Source organism: Falco cherrug, chromosome W, assembly GCF_023634085.1.
Source record: "Falco cherrug isolate bFalChe1 chromosome W, bFalChe1.pri, whole genome shotgun sequence".
In the NCBI taxonomy this organism is placed as follows: domain Eukaryota; kingdom Metazoa; phylum Chordata; class Aves; order Falconiformes; family Falconidae; genus Falco; species Falco cherrug.
The window spans coordinates 16,261,183-16,276,160 of record NC_073719.1 but is presented as its reverse complement, the minus strand read 5'-3'; the positions used below and the strand labels follow the sequence as shown (position 1 = coordinate 16,276,160).

General features: G+C 42.6%; 1 protein-coding gene across 1 annotated transcript in view; it reads right to left on the bottom strand.

Moving 5' to 3' along the window:
* Positions 1-14,978, bottom strand: part of LOC129734540 (ankyrin repeat domain-containing protein 26-like) — a 51,526-nt gene that overhangs the window by 21,084 nt on the left and 15,464 nt on the right. The window contains 15 exon segments of the mRNA XM_055698154.1: positions 207-240; positions 1,223-1,372; positions 2,214-2,452; positions 3,272-3,552; positions 3,555-3,776; positions 3,779-4,082; positions 4,085-4,126; positions 4,128-4,214; positions 5,845-5,930; positions 10,012-10,056; positions 10,144-10,210; positions 10,334-10,362; positions 11,977-12,079; positions 13,179-13,240; positions 14,815-14,971. Coding sequence (XP_055554129.1) covers positions 207-240; positions 1,223-1,372; positions 2,214-2,452; positions 3,272-3,552; positions 3,555-3,776; positions 3,779-4,082; positions 4,085-4,126; positions 4,128-4,214; positions 5,845-5,930; positions 10,012-10,056; positions 10,144-10,210; positions 10,334-10,362; positions 11,977-12,079; positions 13,179-13,240; positions 14,815-14,971 — 1,908 coding nt within the window.

Genomic DNA, 14,978 nt, shown 5'->3' with positions numbered 1-14,978 from the left:
TAATTCCACTGTCTAGGATTACAGACCATTACAAATGCAGGAATGATTCATTCTCTCCTTCACAGCCCACAGATTTGTCTCAAATACAATAAAGCTGCATACCAGCAGCAATCCGTACATCTGGTTGATCACTACATAAACACTGCTCCCATCTACGTGATTAAAAGTTGACAGAAACTGTTTATCAAGAACTTAGTTTACAGTACCTTGCTCTTTTCACTCCCAGTTGTTGCTGCAGGTCTAGAAAACAGAAATATATTTCAGTACTGGAATGCTTACATTGCAGTATGAATAATACCTGAAGTTCGTTTGAAAACTTCATTTCAGAAGTGAATTAAATGAAAATCTAGTATAGTAACTTCGCTAGATATAGATCAAGACTGAAACAATTATTGTGTACTATTATGTCTATTGGAAGGCTATTTTTTCCGCAAGATATTAAGCAAATAGTTGAAATACCTGTTCTCTCAGCTTCACACAAAGTGACAGAAATCTTACAGCTACAGACATGGAGCTATACGGTTACGTGCATTCCCTGTTTAACACCAGGGGTTTAGCTCTCTTCAGTACCGAGAATCCTTCTCCTACAGGTCAAAGAACTGTAATTTTGGATTCTCTGGTGTCCTGGGTCTGGCTGGGATGCAGCTTATTTTCTTCACAGCAGCCCACACAGCGCTGTGTGTTAGATTTCTGACCAAAACGGCATTGATAACACACCAGATTTTTAGCTAGTGCTGAACAGTGTCAACAACTTCTCTTTCTCACTTTGCCACAACCCACACAAGTAAGTTCAGGGTGGGCAAGAAGTCAGGAGGGTACACAGCTGCAAGAGAAAAGGTGGAGCGGGGAGCAGGGCAAAAAATCCCGAGACACCTGCAGTGAAAGAGTGATGTTGCTTTTCTGTAAGTCTCGCCTCACCCTTTTTAAACACATAAAATACTTCTATGCCTGTGCACACACTCATGTAATTAATCAGAATTTGTGCACAGTGACCTTATCATTAACTTGGCCAGCATGCTCAAAGCACTCTAAACAAAAGCAAAGTGTTTGTCAACACAAAGTGCACCAGGTAGTGTGGTCACAAGAAAGAACAAGAATCTTCATATGCATCAGGTTTACAAAAAACCTCAACACACAACAAAAACCCAAACTTGCCTCTAGCTCTTAGGTCAACTTACATCATTAAGTAAGTTTTTGTTTTCAGCATTCCTTATATGCATACCTTCCTTCATCCTCAGATGTTTCACTGGAAGTGCTCTCATCCCGTACTTGACCATGATTGCCACTGGAAGAGCTCATCTGCTGATGAGCCTTCTGCTTTGAAGGCTGCCTTCTACTTTTCTTTGCAACTTTGGCATTCAGGGCCATTTTACTGCATTAAACAGAAAGGGGGAAAAAAAAACAAATCACCAAGTGAGTAGGCTTACAAAAAATATCTCTGTGAAACAGACGTAAGATGATGTCCAGAAACGACTGAGACAAAAAATATCTACTATAAAAACACAGACTTGACTGCAAAGATCGTGGAAGATACCCAAGTACTTAAAACACCTGCCCCTAGGAGTGGGGGGGACACGTGGAATCTGAGCTAGATCCAGGTTAAGCTGGAATACCCGTAATATCCATGTTACAGAAAGCATCTAGAGCAGAGATTCCTTTGAAGGACAGATAGGAAGAAACTCCTGCTTTAGGTTTACATAAAAATACGTGTGCCTTCTTTAGGCTTTTGAGATTGGTTTGGTAATATCATCTTTTCCCCTCTCCCGACAAAGGGCATATTAACTTAATGAAAAGGAAAACACCAACTGCACGGAGATCACTAAAATCACCTAGAAAAGGGAGTAGCAGCAAACCCCAAGTTCCTACTTTTCTTTTCTAGGTGGCCATTTCCTACAAAAATAACTGCTTTTTCCAGTCTTCAGTTCTGGTTTTGAAGATGCATTTTGCCTCAGTATTGACAAGGAAAACACAGCAATTTGGGTGGGGGGTTTATTTTTTTTCCCCTTTTCTTTTTTGTAGAGCAGGCAATAAATTTGAATATCGTGAGCGTCGTGTTTTCTAAAAAGACATTTTCTTCACTTTTTGAGAAGCAGTGGACTACTCACTATGGCTTTCACCACTGAGGAAACTACTTCAACTACTACAATATTAGAAAACCTAAGACACTTACGTAGTACTACAAATAAGAATTAGAGATTATTTCCTTAGCTTACCATTTCATTGGCATTTTAATCAATTTTGAGCTCTCCTCAGATGAAAAACTCTTTTTGTCTTTTTCTTCTAGAGTGTTTTCATTCTCCATTTTCAAACAGTCATTCTTCCTTACAGTAATCTTTTCTTTCATTTGCCGACTAGTGATGTTGTCTGATGGTATATTTAATTTACCAAGACATTCCTGTTTTGCCACCGCCTGCACTTTTGAAATTCTTCGTTTGCTTTTTTCCTTCTCAACCTATAAAAAGAAAGTTAAGCTTCATGTATTTCTTAGTATTTCTAAAAGACAGAAACACCACATCCAAGACTGATTAATTCAGGGTTTACCCCTGAAACAATATAAAATTAGAGAAGCATTTTCACAAAATTACACTACAAAGCATATTATGTCATTGAAAGTACTTTGAATTCACTCATGATTAAAGATAACAAGAATACAGCCCTTAGAAAGAAAACAATGGCGTCTCTTAAAACATGAGAACAACAAAAAAGGGAAAGCATTACTGATGGACAAAGAGTTAGGAGGACTGCACAATGTCAGTTGGAACACCGCCAGAAAAGAATATCAAGTGGAACTGTACTGGGCTACTGCTCCCTGAACAAGGGGAGGAAAGAAAAAAAAAGATCCCAAACCCACAAACACAAATGGTTTCACAGGAAAGAGGAATTTTAGTGAAAGGCAATGAAGACACACCATGCAGATATCACAGCACATGAATTATTAGTCAAGACCCTGTTCAGAAGCTATTTTCATTCTTTGACTCAGAATCAGAACAGACAGAATTGTATGGATTTCTTTTTAAGGCAATGTAGTGATAACTACTTGCACTGGAACCAAGTGCCACCTACTGTTACACTGGAGCAATAATGCATTCCGTTTTCCAAAAATGAGGAAAAAGACAACTCTCCACTGCTCCCTTTGTTCACCAGTCACCTATTTCCATTAGAACAAAACCCAATTTGTAGGAAGCATCCTCCTTTAACGATGAATAGCTAAAGTGAACAGGACCCTTGATCCAGAGCGAGATTAAAGAATAAAGAGCAGCAGGTGAACTACCTCTTCTGGCAGCTGTACCTTCTCTTTCTCCAAAGCCAGGAATACTATTTGCAGCATTCCTACCTTACCCTTTAATCTTCCCGTATCTTGTTTTAGCTCTTCATCAAGATTCCTTTTCAGCATGACGTATGATTGCTGAGCATTTGCAAAAAGACTTCCCATTTCTGCTTCTCCTGTTTTGTTGATAAAGCAGTCCCTGGGAAAAACATCACTAAATCCAGAGTCTTTTCCAAGTTCCCTCGCTGTTACAAAAAGTCCATTTTCACCACGTGGAGAAACTGTCTTATTGTAGGAATAATATTAGAAATGTCATCCAAAAGACTGGGTTTTAAGCTGTATCTCGGGGAGTATTCAGGACCTCCCACTACGTTTCTACTGCTTCCATTTGCTAGAGGCACCTTCGTATCATCCATATTATACGTGCAATCTTCTTCATCTGTACTCCAGGTATCTTCCATGTTTGCATTTCAGTTATCTTGATCAGAAAGGACACCAAGACTCGGATTACAGTTTCCATTTTGGGTACTTTTCCACCTAGCATAAGTTTAATGTCTCCAAATTCACCTTTACTTTCTAAGCTGTTACTTGATTCTGTTGCATGAGATGAAACAACATGAGAACTCTTCAACTCGGCACTGAAGCCATCTTCTGACATTTCTTCCACAAGGGAAGGAGTTTTCCCAGTTTCATTAATTTCACCAAGCAGCTGCTTTAGTTCTGCTGTAACGTTTTTAAAACTTGTTTTCAATTCCCCCTTCTCATTTTCAACCCACATTCTTGCATCTCTTTCTTTCCAAGGTTTTGGACTTAGAACTGCTTGTCAGCACTGGGCAATTCCTCATTTTCTGCTGTGAAATTTCTGATGTGAAATTTCTGCCTTATCAGTGTGATTTTCATGTGCTGTTTTTTCTATCAAGTTGATAGTTTCTAAAATATATTTATCCTTAAGTAAACAGGTACAGACAGAAAGATTATCAAGAAAAAAAATATTACAGTTGATCTATGCAACTTCTGTTGCAAACTCATCATATAATAGAAATAAGGCATTTTGAAAGCCATTTTTATAAGAACAATCAAGGGACGCTAAATGAAAGGTTCACTGCATCACCATCTTCTTAACAAGAGAAGGACTCAGAGACAACAGTTTCTTGGGTTAGGTTTGCCTAGGCATTAGGGTTGCTTTTACCTTTTAGCCTGCTGGCTTTCTGTAACTGCCGGCGCTTGTCACAGAGCATGTTTATTTTTCACGGTTTATTGCTGTAATACCATTTTTCATTAAAACTGCCAACATTTTTCTCACCCACCCTCCTCCCTCCATCGCGCTCTACCGTCTGGCATTGCACAGTCCCCGGCCACCTAAGCTAACCCAACGGGAATGAACATGACAAGCTTCTTACCGTTCACCACACAGAGAACTGGCTAAGGGAGGATTATTTCTTCACCCAAGCTTCAGAAATAATAAATTCCACTCCAAGGTGCAAAGGAAAGGATTTATTAGGGAAACCTGCCTGCTCCTGCCCTCATCCCAGGAATCAGGAACCCAAGCTCGCAGGAAAACCGCACCACGCCTTAACCCTACCCAGCCCCCTCAAGTCCCTGTCCCCACGCTCTGTTTCTGCTTCTGCCCCGCGTCACAGTCCTGCCCACACGCCTCCTCGGCTCGTGCTGCCTTCTGAACAGGGCCTGCAGCCTTGGTGTCCCAGCGGGCTGAGACCCTCACGCTCCTCGCGCTCCTCTCGTCAGCCAGGCCCTGTTCTCCCGCGGCAAAGACCCCTCCGCTCACAAGAGGGAAGGAGCACCTCAGCCAGACACCACCTGTCTCACCCTCCCCCTTCCCAAGCTCACTGGCCAACTACTACCACCTTGCAACAGGCTTAAGTCCTGCGCTTTGCCTCCTAGAATTAGGCACGTCCCTCTCTCGCGATGCCCGGCTGTGGGGTGGAAATCATTTGCTACGCTGTCCCTTCGGGTGTTCCAGAGGACGCCAGACCCCTCTGTGCAGCCCTGCCCCGCACGCCCAACACAAGCAGGACGCCTGCCTTATTCCCCTCTAGGATACCCTCTGAGAAAACCCTTTTCAAACACTTCACGTGGCCAAACAAGAGCGTATTTTGCAGAGGCTGGGGAAGCCTCAGAAAGGTCACCACATTTCAAGGTGCTCTCTTTGATCTTTGTCTTACAAAGAGGAAGACCGGCATGTTTCATCAAACAGATCAGCATATCACAGACAAATCTCCCTCTTCACTTGAATGTGCATTTTGCACAGGCAAAAAAAAACCCCACATGTGGCCGCACATTTGTTTCTCAGCAGTGCACAAGAGGAAAAACACCCCTCAAAATTTAAGCAAACCAACTGAAAACAAATCAGCATAACAGCAAGCATCCGACATAGTGACAAGGATTTTACCCCACCATAAGACGACTGTATCCAACTTTCCTTCAGACTGTAACGCAGCCTTCACCTACAGGACTCTCCCTTCAGCATTATTCAGACTGGTAAGTTTTCTTTACCTTAGTGTATAATACAACTTACTGAATCAGACTGTAATCCAAAAATATTTGGGCTTACATACCTGCACCCCATAATATTCAATGGCATCCTTCACGTTGTCTTTTTCAGCTGATGATGACATATGAAAGGTAGATCCTGAGTTCTCACCTGCAGTGAAAAACCACACATTTTTATAACCAGCACGACTTAATACTACTTATTTACACCTAGAGTGCATCTTGAATCATCCTACTTGTGACAAAAATCTTAACATAAAATAAATCCCCTCAAATTTGTGCACTCCGAGAGAAAATTATCGTAACACAGATTTAAGATGCATCTGGGTGAATTCCTTTCTTCCAAGGCATTCTACCTTTTAATGTATAAGGGAAATGTGCTGAAAATCACTACACATTGTCACAAAGAGGCCATTCCTGTTTCTTAAACATGCACAACATCTCTCTCTCATACGTAGATATACACCTCTGTATCTCTGACACACTGTGCGCCACACAGTATTCCTCCCGCAATTTCAGTTTCCCTATGTGTTGCGCACAGAAAATCACGAACAACAAAGCCACAGGCTTGAAATCTTGAAGACCCCAGCTTTATTCCTTGCACGACACAAATCTGTCTCTAGACATGGATCTAGACAGAGTATTTCAGTCAAACTGCTGCCCCATCTGTCCCAGAAGACATGGACGGGCCGCTGAATGAAAGACAGGCTTGTGAAATGTGGAGAAATCACCCACGATCCGGATGTTTTTACCGTTGAAAACTGGATTCCATCCTTTCCTCTCTCAGAATTTCTACGTAATACTGGACCGGTCACAAACTCCTCGGAAGCAGTCACTCACTCAGTCTGGGCTCCCCATTCTGGGGTGCCTACCTTGAATCTCTGTTATATCTGAGAACTGGACTCCAGATAGTTCCAGACACAATTTAGAAGCAGCAACTCATTGTATTGTTTGTGTGGAAGGCACACGGAACATTTTGAAGGAACAAGTATTCAGAAAGAAACAAGTCCCAGCAGGTCAAGTGTGGCATCTAAAACCAGAGATGGATTCTTTTCACCTTAATCACTCTGCATCTCCTTTCCTGCTCCATCATCCTATGGCTTCTACCTAATAGCCTTTCAATACACAAAGCTTCGCTGCTGGAGAGGGACACAACATTCTTCCCACAAGAAAAGCGAGCAAGACAGGAAGAACATAGATAAAATCACAAAAATACAAAAGGGTCCGCTATTTATGAGTCACAAGGCCAACCTCACTCTTGGCATTTTCTCCTGTAGGTGACTCCTTTTACAAACTTTCATTGTCTACGTGCTACTCCTAGAAGCCTCTCCACCCAAGTACAGCAGCGGGTGGTCAGCCGGTCAGACAGACGGGGCTGCTCCTACTCTGCTTCCATGAAGGTACGCTTACCAGACTTCTTCTGTCACTTCACCAGTGTTCACTCAGGTCACAAACAGAAAAATGCAGGCAGCTTCCTACCATACAACTTGATATGCGCCATCACCCCCATCATGTAACATGGGCACCACAATTTTGCTTAGAAGATAGACTTCAATATTTTGTGGATGCAGGAGAGCTGTGACACCTCTCCGGTCTGCACAACACAGACCGAATAAGCTTTTCTGCTCAACTGTATCTGCCTGAAAACTGGATACAAGCAGACCTGCGAGCACCCAGAGTTTTGTACTGCCCTTCTAAGGATGCAAGTCACATTCTCTGTTCAGAGTACGTAGGCGTCTTCGTCTTTTGGATTCTGTTTCAGAGTGCAGTCACTTTCAAATTAGGCACCATGCTGCTAGAATGAAAAGCAACCCTAACTCCTGTTCAGCCTTGCCCATCACGGTCAACAGGAAAGATTTCAGCAGCAGCTATTTGAGTCTGATGTCTCCCTTTTGAGGTAAGATTTTGATAACATTGGAGCCCCTAAGAATCCTTTTCCATAGGGTTTAATCAATCTTGACATTTCTGTATGATGGGTACAGAACAAGGAAGAAGCAGGAAAGGTGAAAGGCTACAGTGTTCTTCTACCTGCAAAATTCCAGTTCTCATTGCGTCAGTAACTCTAGTCAGTAATTATTTTTCCAACCACTGGAAAAATAACTCAAAAAACATCAACTAAAAAGCTAAGGACTCCTCCCATTAGCTGTTGCAAGTAAAATTTCTTCTTTTCTTGGAGCAGTAATTCACGAGTCTATTTTCTGTGTTATTGGCTTCTGTCAACACTGTGAAAGAGGATGACTCCTCATCGTCAAGAGTTCTTCACTTTTAGCACAGGGAGAAATTCTTAGTTAAAACACTGGCAGAACCCTACTCCAAGGCTTCTGAAGAGCCCGTCATTCAAAAAAATGTATATAAAAAATTCACAGGGTAAACCAGATTCCAGTATTTTTGCCTGTCATTCCCCCACCTTTTACTCTGTCTGCTCTCTAGCTAGCACTGAAAGATGACTTCTAGTCATCGCCGTTCTTTCCACTTAGCCTTTACCTCTCCACTCTGTTCTGAGACTTCCCTCTTCATGAATTGTACATAATGTACATAACGACTTTTTGCAGATTACAGTGGAGAGCACCTACTTTGCTATACAGAAAACATGAGAACACCGCTATTTTGTTTTGACTCAAAAATAATTTTAAGAATGTATTCCTATGAGTCAGTAACAAAGTAAATAGAATGGGAAATTCCATCTCTCATTGGATATTTAATTATGCAAGATACTGTACCTGTTCTCCAGATTTATCAAATAAAGTTGTCACGGATGGCATTCAAGCCCTTTAGAGTCAGAAATATTTGTGCTGCAGGAATCAGGATGCTTTGCTGAAGCAATCTAAATTGCTTAAACCGAAATCCCAACATAAAATGTTTGAAAGAAAGAAATTTTTACATCTACTTCTTAGCACCTGACCTTCAAGATAACATATGGGTAAAAACCAGCATGACGCAAATGAATAAAGCCACACAGGAAAAACAGCTGACATGAAACGAGCCATGAAAAGGCAACCTTTCCTTTCTGTGTTTGTAAAATTGTAACGTACTGGTCCATTATGGGGCTACACTCCACATTACTGTGGAATACAGACATAACCAAAACTCACGTTTTAACTGAACAACCTCTAACAATATCTGTGTGTCTTACCAGAACACCGTCAGTGCAAAATAAAGGGCAAAAGGGGACCTGTTGCTTACCCATTGCAAACACATGAAAGGGAGAAGAGCGAGAGGAGAAGGAGGGACATACTTCTAGAGAGAAGCTGCACCTCTATTATTGTCAAAAGATCAACAATCCTTTTTTTCTTTCTTCCCCTAAAGCGAAGATGCCAAAGAACTTGGAACTATTTGTATTCTATACTTAGAAGTTACAAGTCCACTTACTTGTCTACATATCTGTTCACCTCTCTCTGGTTTATATTGTCAATAGCCAATTGTAGAAACTCTAAAACCTGAGTGGCAAATTGTTTCTCATCTGATTAACAAGTGTGATTAATACAAAATACAACACAAATCATCAAATATGCAAATTGATAAACATGAGAACAAAGACATTAAAAACCCATTCAGGTTACATATCCTGTCTCCAATACATAGCCGACCAGCTAGCCGCTTCAACTTTGGCCTTGTTTCCGAAGAAAAGAGAATTCCTGAAACACGCTGACACTCATTTCCTCCCGTCTTGTCTCTCTTCCTCACTTCCTTCCCCTGCCTCTGAGCCTGCTGGTCATTTTCCATGAAACAAGAGAGGGAAGCCTCAGAGGAACGTGTTTGTACATGATTCAAAACAACTGCCAGGCAGGTAGAGAAAAGCCAGGCAAGTAATAATTCCTGAAAACTACAGCTACGGCACGAGCCCAAGAATTACCCTTTGTGGCTCACCTGCAGCTCCTGGACAGCCTAGCCTACAGATCCCTAGCCTGGAATCAGCCACAGCACATGCTCAGAGACCCAGGAAAGGCAGGAAGGGGGGGGTTGAGAAACTGAAAGAGAAGCAAACTTCAGGACTGCCTGAAAAGGGGAAATGACAGCAAGTACGGTGTAGGAAGCGTACATCATGGAAGGGTATGGACAGTGCGGAAAAGCAGACTAGAGGAGGGAGCAAACACATACACCGAGGTATATTTCAGTAGACCTTCTGCTCCCGGGATGCCTTGCTAGAGCCATTAATTTAATATTAGAAAGAAAATTGCAAGTACAATGGGTCTGTCCATAAAAGAACACTACAAAGAGATTGTTACGAATACCTTCAACATCTTCTGCATCTCCTAAGCCGAATTCCTCCAAAAGATCTGCAAAACAAATCAGATGCCTTAATAAATACTCCTGTCTAGAAAGATTATGAAGCTAAACCCAGAGCCACATGAAGTGAACATTACCTGATTTCTGTTGCTTTTTGTTAGGAGAGGTTTCACTCCTTTCCAAAACAGATTCAGGGGCCTTCAGCTATGAAAGACAATCCAATGACAAAAAAAAAAAAAAAAAAAAAAAAATCAATCACACTTAAAGTAACTCCATAATATTTAATGAGCAGAACAAGCAGTCAGTCTGACATGAACAAATACTTACCTGGGAATTGTTGGGTTTCTCCAAAAAGCCTGGAAGTGAAAAATGTTTCAGAAAGTGTTATTTTATTCAATTTTTATTTAATTTATAAACTTTTTACTCCATTCAACATCAGTAGTTTCTACAACTAAGTATTAGTTGCAAGCATTATTTCATCGAGACTGCGATACTTAACACTCAATTTACCTTATCCTCCAGCATTGGTATCGGTATACAAGAAAGGGACAGTGCATGCTTCCCATCATGCACCTTGGATTTAAGAAATACTACTCACAGAACTAGGACAATCCATAGGAAGCAATAAGGATTTGCTTGTTAACAAAACAAGATCAAAATACTTATTTGGAGGAGCTGAATCCTGCTTTCTACAAAGATTATTTCAAAAGCCAACGCTGGTCTGCTGTAATGAATTATCATAAAAGAACACTATGAATTATATAAAATAACAGCTCTATGACCGTGATGTTGAGGGATATTTTCCTTTCCATCGACAGGACAGAGAAAACATGGGTGCAGACATAGAAATCTCATACACATCATTCAATGAGGAAGAATCAAACTAGTTCTTATCAGGTTGTTCTGGTTCAGCTTGCAAGAAAAGAAAAAACCCAAATGACAATTGGTTGTAATCTGCATTTATAGCACAGTTCCAAATAGTTTCATTTTTTTTAAGATTCTTTTCCAACATTAAATCACTTACAAACCCACACAATCTACTGGCCCACCTATATTTTTCAGGTCCTCTGCTTTAGCCATCTTACAGTTTGAGTCCTCTCATGAAAGAAGTGTATGGAACGTTATTAAGAATGGCTCCATAGCAAAACTTTTGTATTTAAAAAAATAATTAAAAAACAAACAGCATTGGATTTCAGGAAACTTGGTGGTCTAGCAGTATGGAAATACCTTAGCAAGATTATCATAATCACCTTTTATCCCCTTTTTACACTGATTTTAAACTCATCTTAGTAGATTCATACAAAGCAGACTTTCATGACAACTACTCGACAAGTAGATTTACAAACTCCCAGGAGCTTTTAAAGTTTTGCTTCCAGCTTACTGGATTAGCTTCTTCAGCTATTCTATTGTACTTACACTACAAGCAGGACTGACCATCTAGTAAAAAAGAAATCCTTCAGATGACAGTTCTACCCCAACAGCAAAACTTCCCTGCCATTCTACACTCCAGATGCTCAAGAGACAGCATCACAAAGTACAGGCAGAAACCTTGAACTCACATTTTAGCTCCTAGGCAAAGCATAACAGAAAGGTATAAAAAAAAATTAAGGCGGGGGGAAAAAATGCTTGGCCAGATCATAGCTTTCTCCTGCTACATCATCATCCAAGGATGTTTAGGTGTTCAGACAGGTCAGCCCTAAACCACATACACTTTCATCACTATGCCACAAGAACCTGAATCCAAAAAAATAAAAACACATCCAAAGAACACACATCATGCAAACAAGGTAACTTCCCTTACAACTTGCCAGCAAGCGCCGTGAGAGCTGGTGTTAATTAACAAATACTAAGCACTTCATTGCTATAGCGCGCACCCACACCGTAAGCGCATTCCTAAGGCAGACATCGATAACAGCTCACTTCAGCCTATACGTGTTTACAGACAAACATTTAGTCCACCAGGAAGTTACCGGTCTGGCGCTCCCCTGAAACAATCCGCGAGCGTGCTCCGTGTCTGTCTGCAGCTGGAAGCAACACACCAGGTGATCCTTCTTCCGGGCTTTCAGAATCCGTCTGTGTAACATAACACACGGGCGTGAGCATCGGTACAAATTCTCAACTCATTTCTACGCAAAATGTTCCTGCTAAGCCAACTTGCACAGCATGGAATCACAAAAGCCTTTGATCAGCCCCTTGGAAAGGGCACGTCAAGACACAGTCTATTGGAAAATCACAGCAGACTTGTGTGTTTTCAGATCTTAGGCAAAAACCTCACAACTCATCTAAACTCTTCTGTCACGTTGGCAAACTGCACAGCCGCAAGAGAGAATTAACACGGTAACTCGAGCTGTGGGTTGTAACTGCAGGTCTGGGGGGGACCCAACTTTCGGACTGAACTGGCACCCGACACTCAAATTTGTGCTGATGTTCCCCAGGCACACATCCTGCAGTGGGGAGCGAACACGTTGCTACTCCCAGTTGCACGGGCTGAACAAAGACGAGCAAGACAAAGCTTACAGAAACCAAAGCTACCTAAACCCCCCCAATAATATTTTAGCCTTGTATTTGTAAGAAGGAGATGGGGAAGAGTTCCTTCTTCCTCACAAGAAAAGTCAGAGGGGGTAAGCTACAGACTCTGCTCGCTTTCTTCTAACCCATTACCACAGACAGGAAGAACTAAAAGGGCCAACACAGCCAGCACGTGTGGTATCTCTGTTGAGCATTACTTTCAAAAAGGGCCAAAACGGTAGAAAGGCTCTTTTCCGAAGCAGCTCATCATCTAGGCTGCAGACCCTAAGGGCAACCACTGAACACGTCAGCGGAATAGAGCTGTGTGGTGAAAAAGCAACAATCCCGCCAGCCCCCGTGAGGAGCTCAAGAGTATTTTAAGCAGCAAGAAACTTCACTGCCGCAATACTGTACTAGAAACCCAACTGCAAGGGCCAGTTGCCACGAGACCCAAATCATTAGCTCGACCTACCAGCATCCCAAGCCTCGCTGAACAGCTAGCACACAGCACAAGTATTTCAAGGGCCCCCAGTTACAAACATACAGCAGAACCAGGAGAAGGGGAAATAAGCCTCAGCCACGGCAGGGCCCAAGCTCCGAGTGCTTCTGGATCTCACTCCCCACCCCCACCACTGGGAACCCTGGTCTCCTTCACAGGAAATACCTCAGAATCCCAGGGAGATTCAGCATCTTCCTCTTCCTCTGCTCCCACTGCTGTCAGGGCACCTACAAATGCAGGAAGAGGGGAGACACTGAGCCCTTCTATTTCACTCTGCTTTTCCCCATCACCCCTGCCCCCAAAAGATGCACAGCGGTTCTGTTGCTGAGGACAAACTAAGGAGTGAGTGTTATTCAAGGGTTTCTTCACACCCAGCACACAACATCATGGTATTTCCTTTAGATCGCCACCTCTCTTGCCTCCTCTCCAGCAGAAGATGGCTATGCACAACAGCTGACACAGCTACAAGCAGCACTGAAGACGTGTTTGGGTCACACTCAGGAAAAGGCTCCAGCACGCTGCAGCCCTGTGGCATACGGAGTTTAGGTCACCTGCTCTCCAGTCCACAGCTCCAGAAATTGCCATTGACTACCACCATCCACTGTGCAAGAAGTACCATAGAAACACCACCCGACACATCTTCACGCTAAAATCACCAAGAAACAATGCTCCTTTTGTAGCACTACCAGAAAAGATCTTCCTTGACTAGCAGTTTTTACCCTGCACCTTCCCAGAAGGTAGACACCTAAGCATTGCCATTTAAAAAGAGGAGAGGCTCACAGCCCAAAATCTCACCCCAAACACACAACTTGTCTCTATCTCAGGGGCCAACATCCCAATCTCTTCTCTACTAGGCACACGCAAGGCTCAGTCTCAGTAGGTTCCTGGCCAGATTAAACTATCTTCATTTCTCTGTTTTAAGCTAGTCCGTTAGGTAAAACTGATTCAGGATTCGCTCTCGTGGAGACACACACACAAAAACGGGAAAGGAGCTAGAGACCAGTGAGGGCACCCGTCCTAGCAGAGGGGAACTGCTGGTTCCAGCCTCAGCTAGGACTACTTACACTGTGCCAAATGCAGGCTTATGGTAAAATGCACCGACAGAAGAGCATGTATAGGCACAACACCTGGAATACAGCAGGTTCTGCCAGGCCCGCTCTGTAGCATTTGATCAGCAGCTACACACGCTCTGGTAACATCTACCACACCACTCTACTCTCTGGAGACAGACAATGCAAAGTGTGCCTTCTCCTCCTGCTCCAAGACCCGAGGTGAGTACCGGAGTGCTCAGCCCTGACTGACGGGGCAATGCTTTCGAGCACACACAAGCGTGGCACTGGAGAGACTTTCTACGTTTTAAAACTGGACAAGGTGAGGCACTGGAACAGAACAGCTTTCTCTCAGATTGACTCAAATCTTTCCCAGGCTTCAGCCAAGAGCAATCACAACTTTTCAGTCTGACAGCACGGGCCAGAAAGGGGAATACTACTGTCACACCAAGACTCTCTAATCCTCCTCTTTTTCAACCGTGCGTTTTGTTCTGATCGCTTCAGGGAGAACACAGCAACAAAACCAAGAATGACACCTGCTCCATTTAGCATCGTTTGGAATCCAAGGCCACAATTTGTTCTTCAGGAACGAATGATAAGGAACAAAAGCTACTTTCCTCCTTGCCAATGCCCACTAGGGTTCACAGGCAAGGGAAAGACTTACTGTTTCAGAAGTCAATCACCATTTCAGTTCATTTACTGTGCATTAATATTTATAGAGGAAGAACTGGGAGCAGTATTCACTAACTCACTTCTCTCACCAGTGTTGTCTTTGGAAGCACTGTGGACTTGATGGCTATCATTACAAATAGAGTTTTTCACACCCTCAACAACTGCAGTTTGTAGCTCTTCACCAGTGTCTTCCTTTTCCTGCTCCTTCTCCTCTTCTTCCTGTTCAGGTGATTTTTCCTAAAAG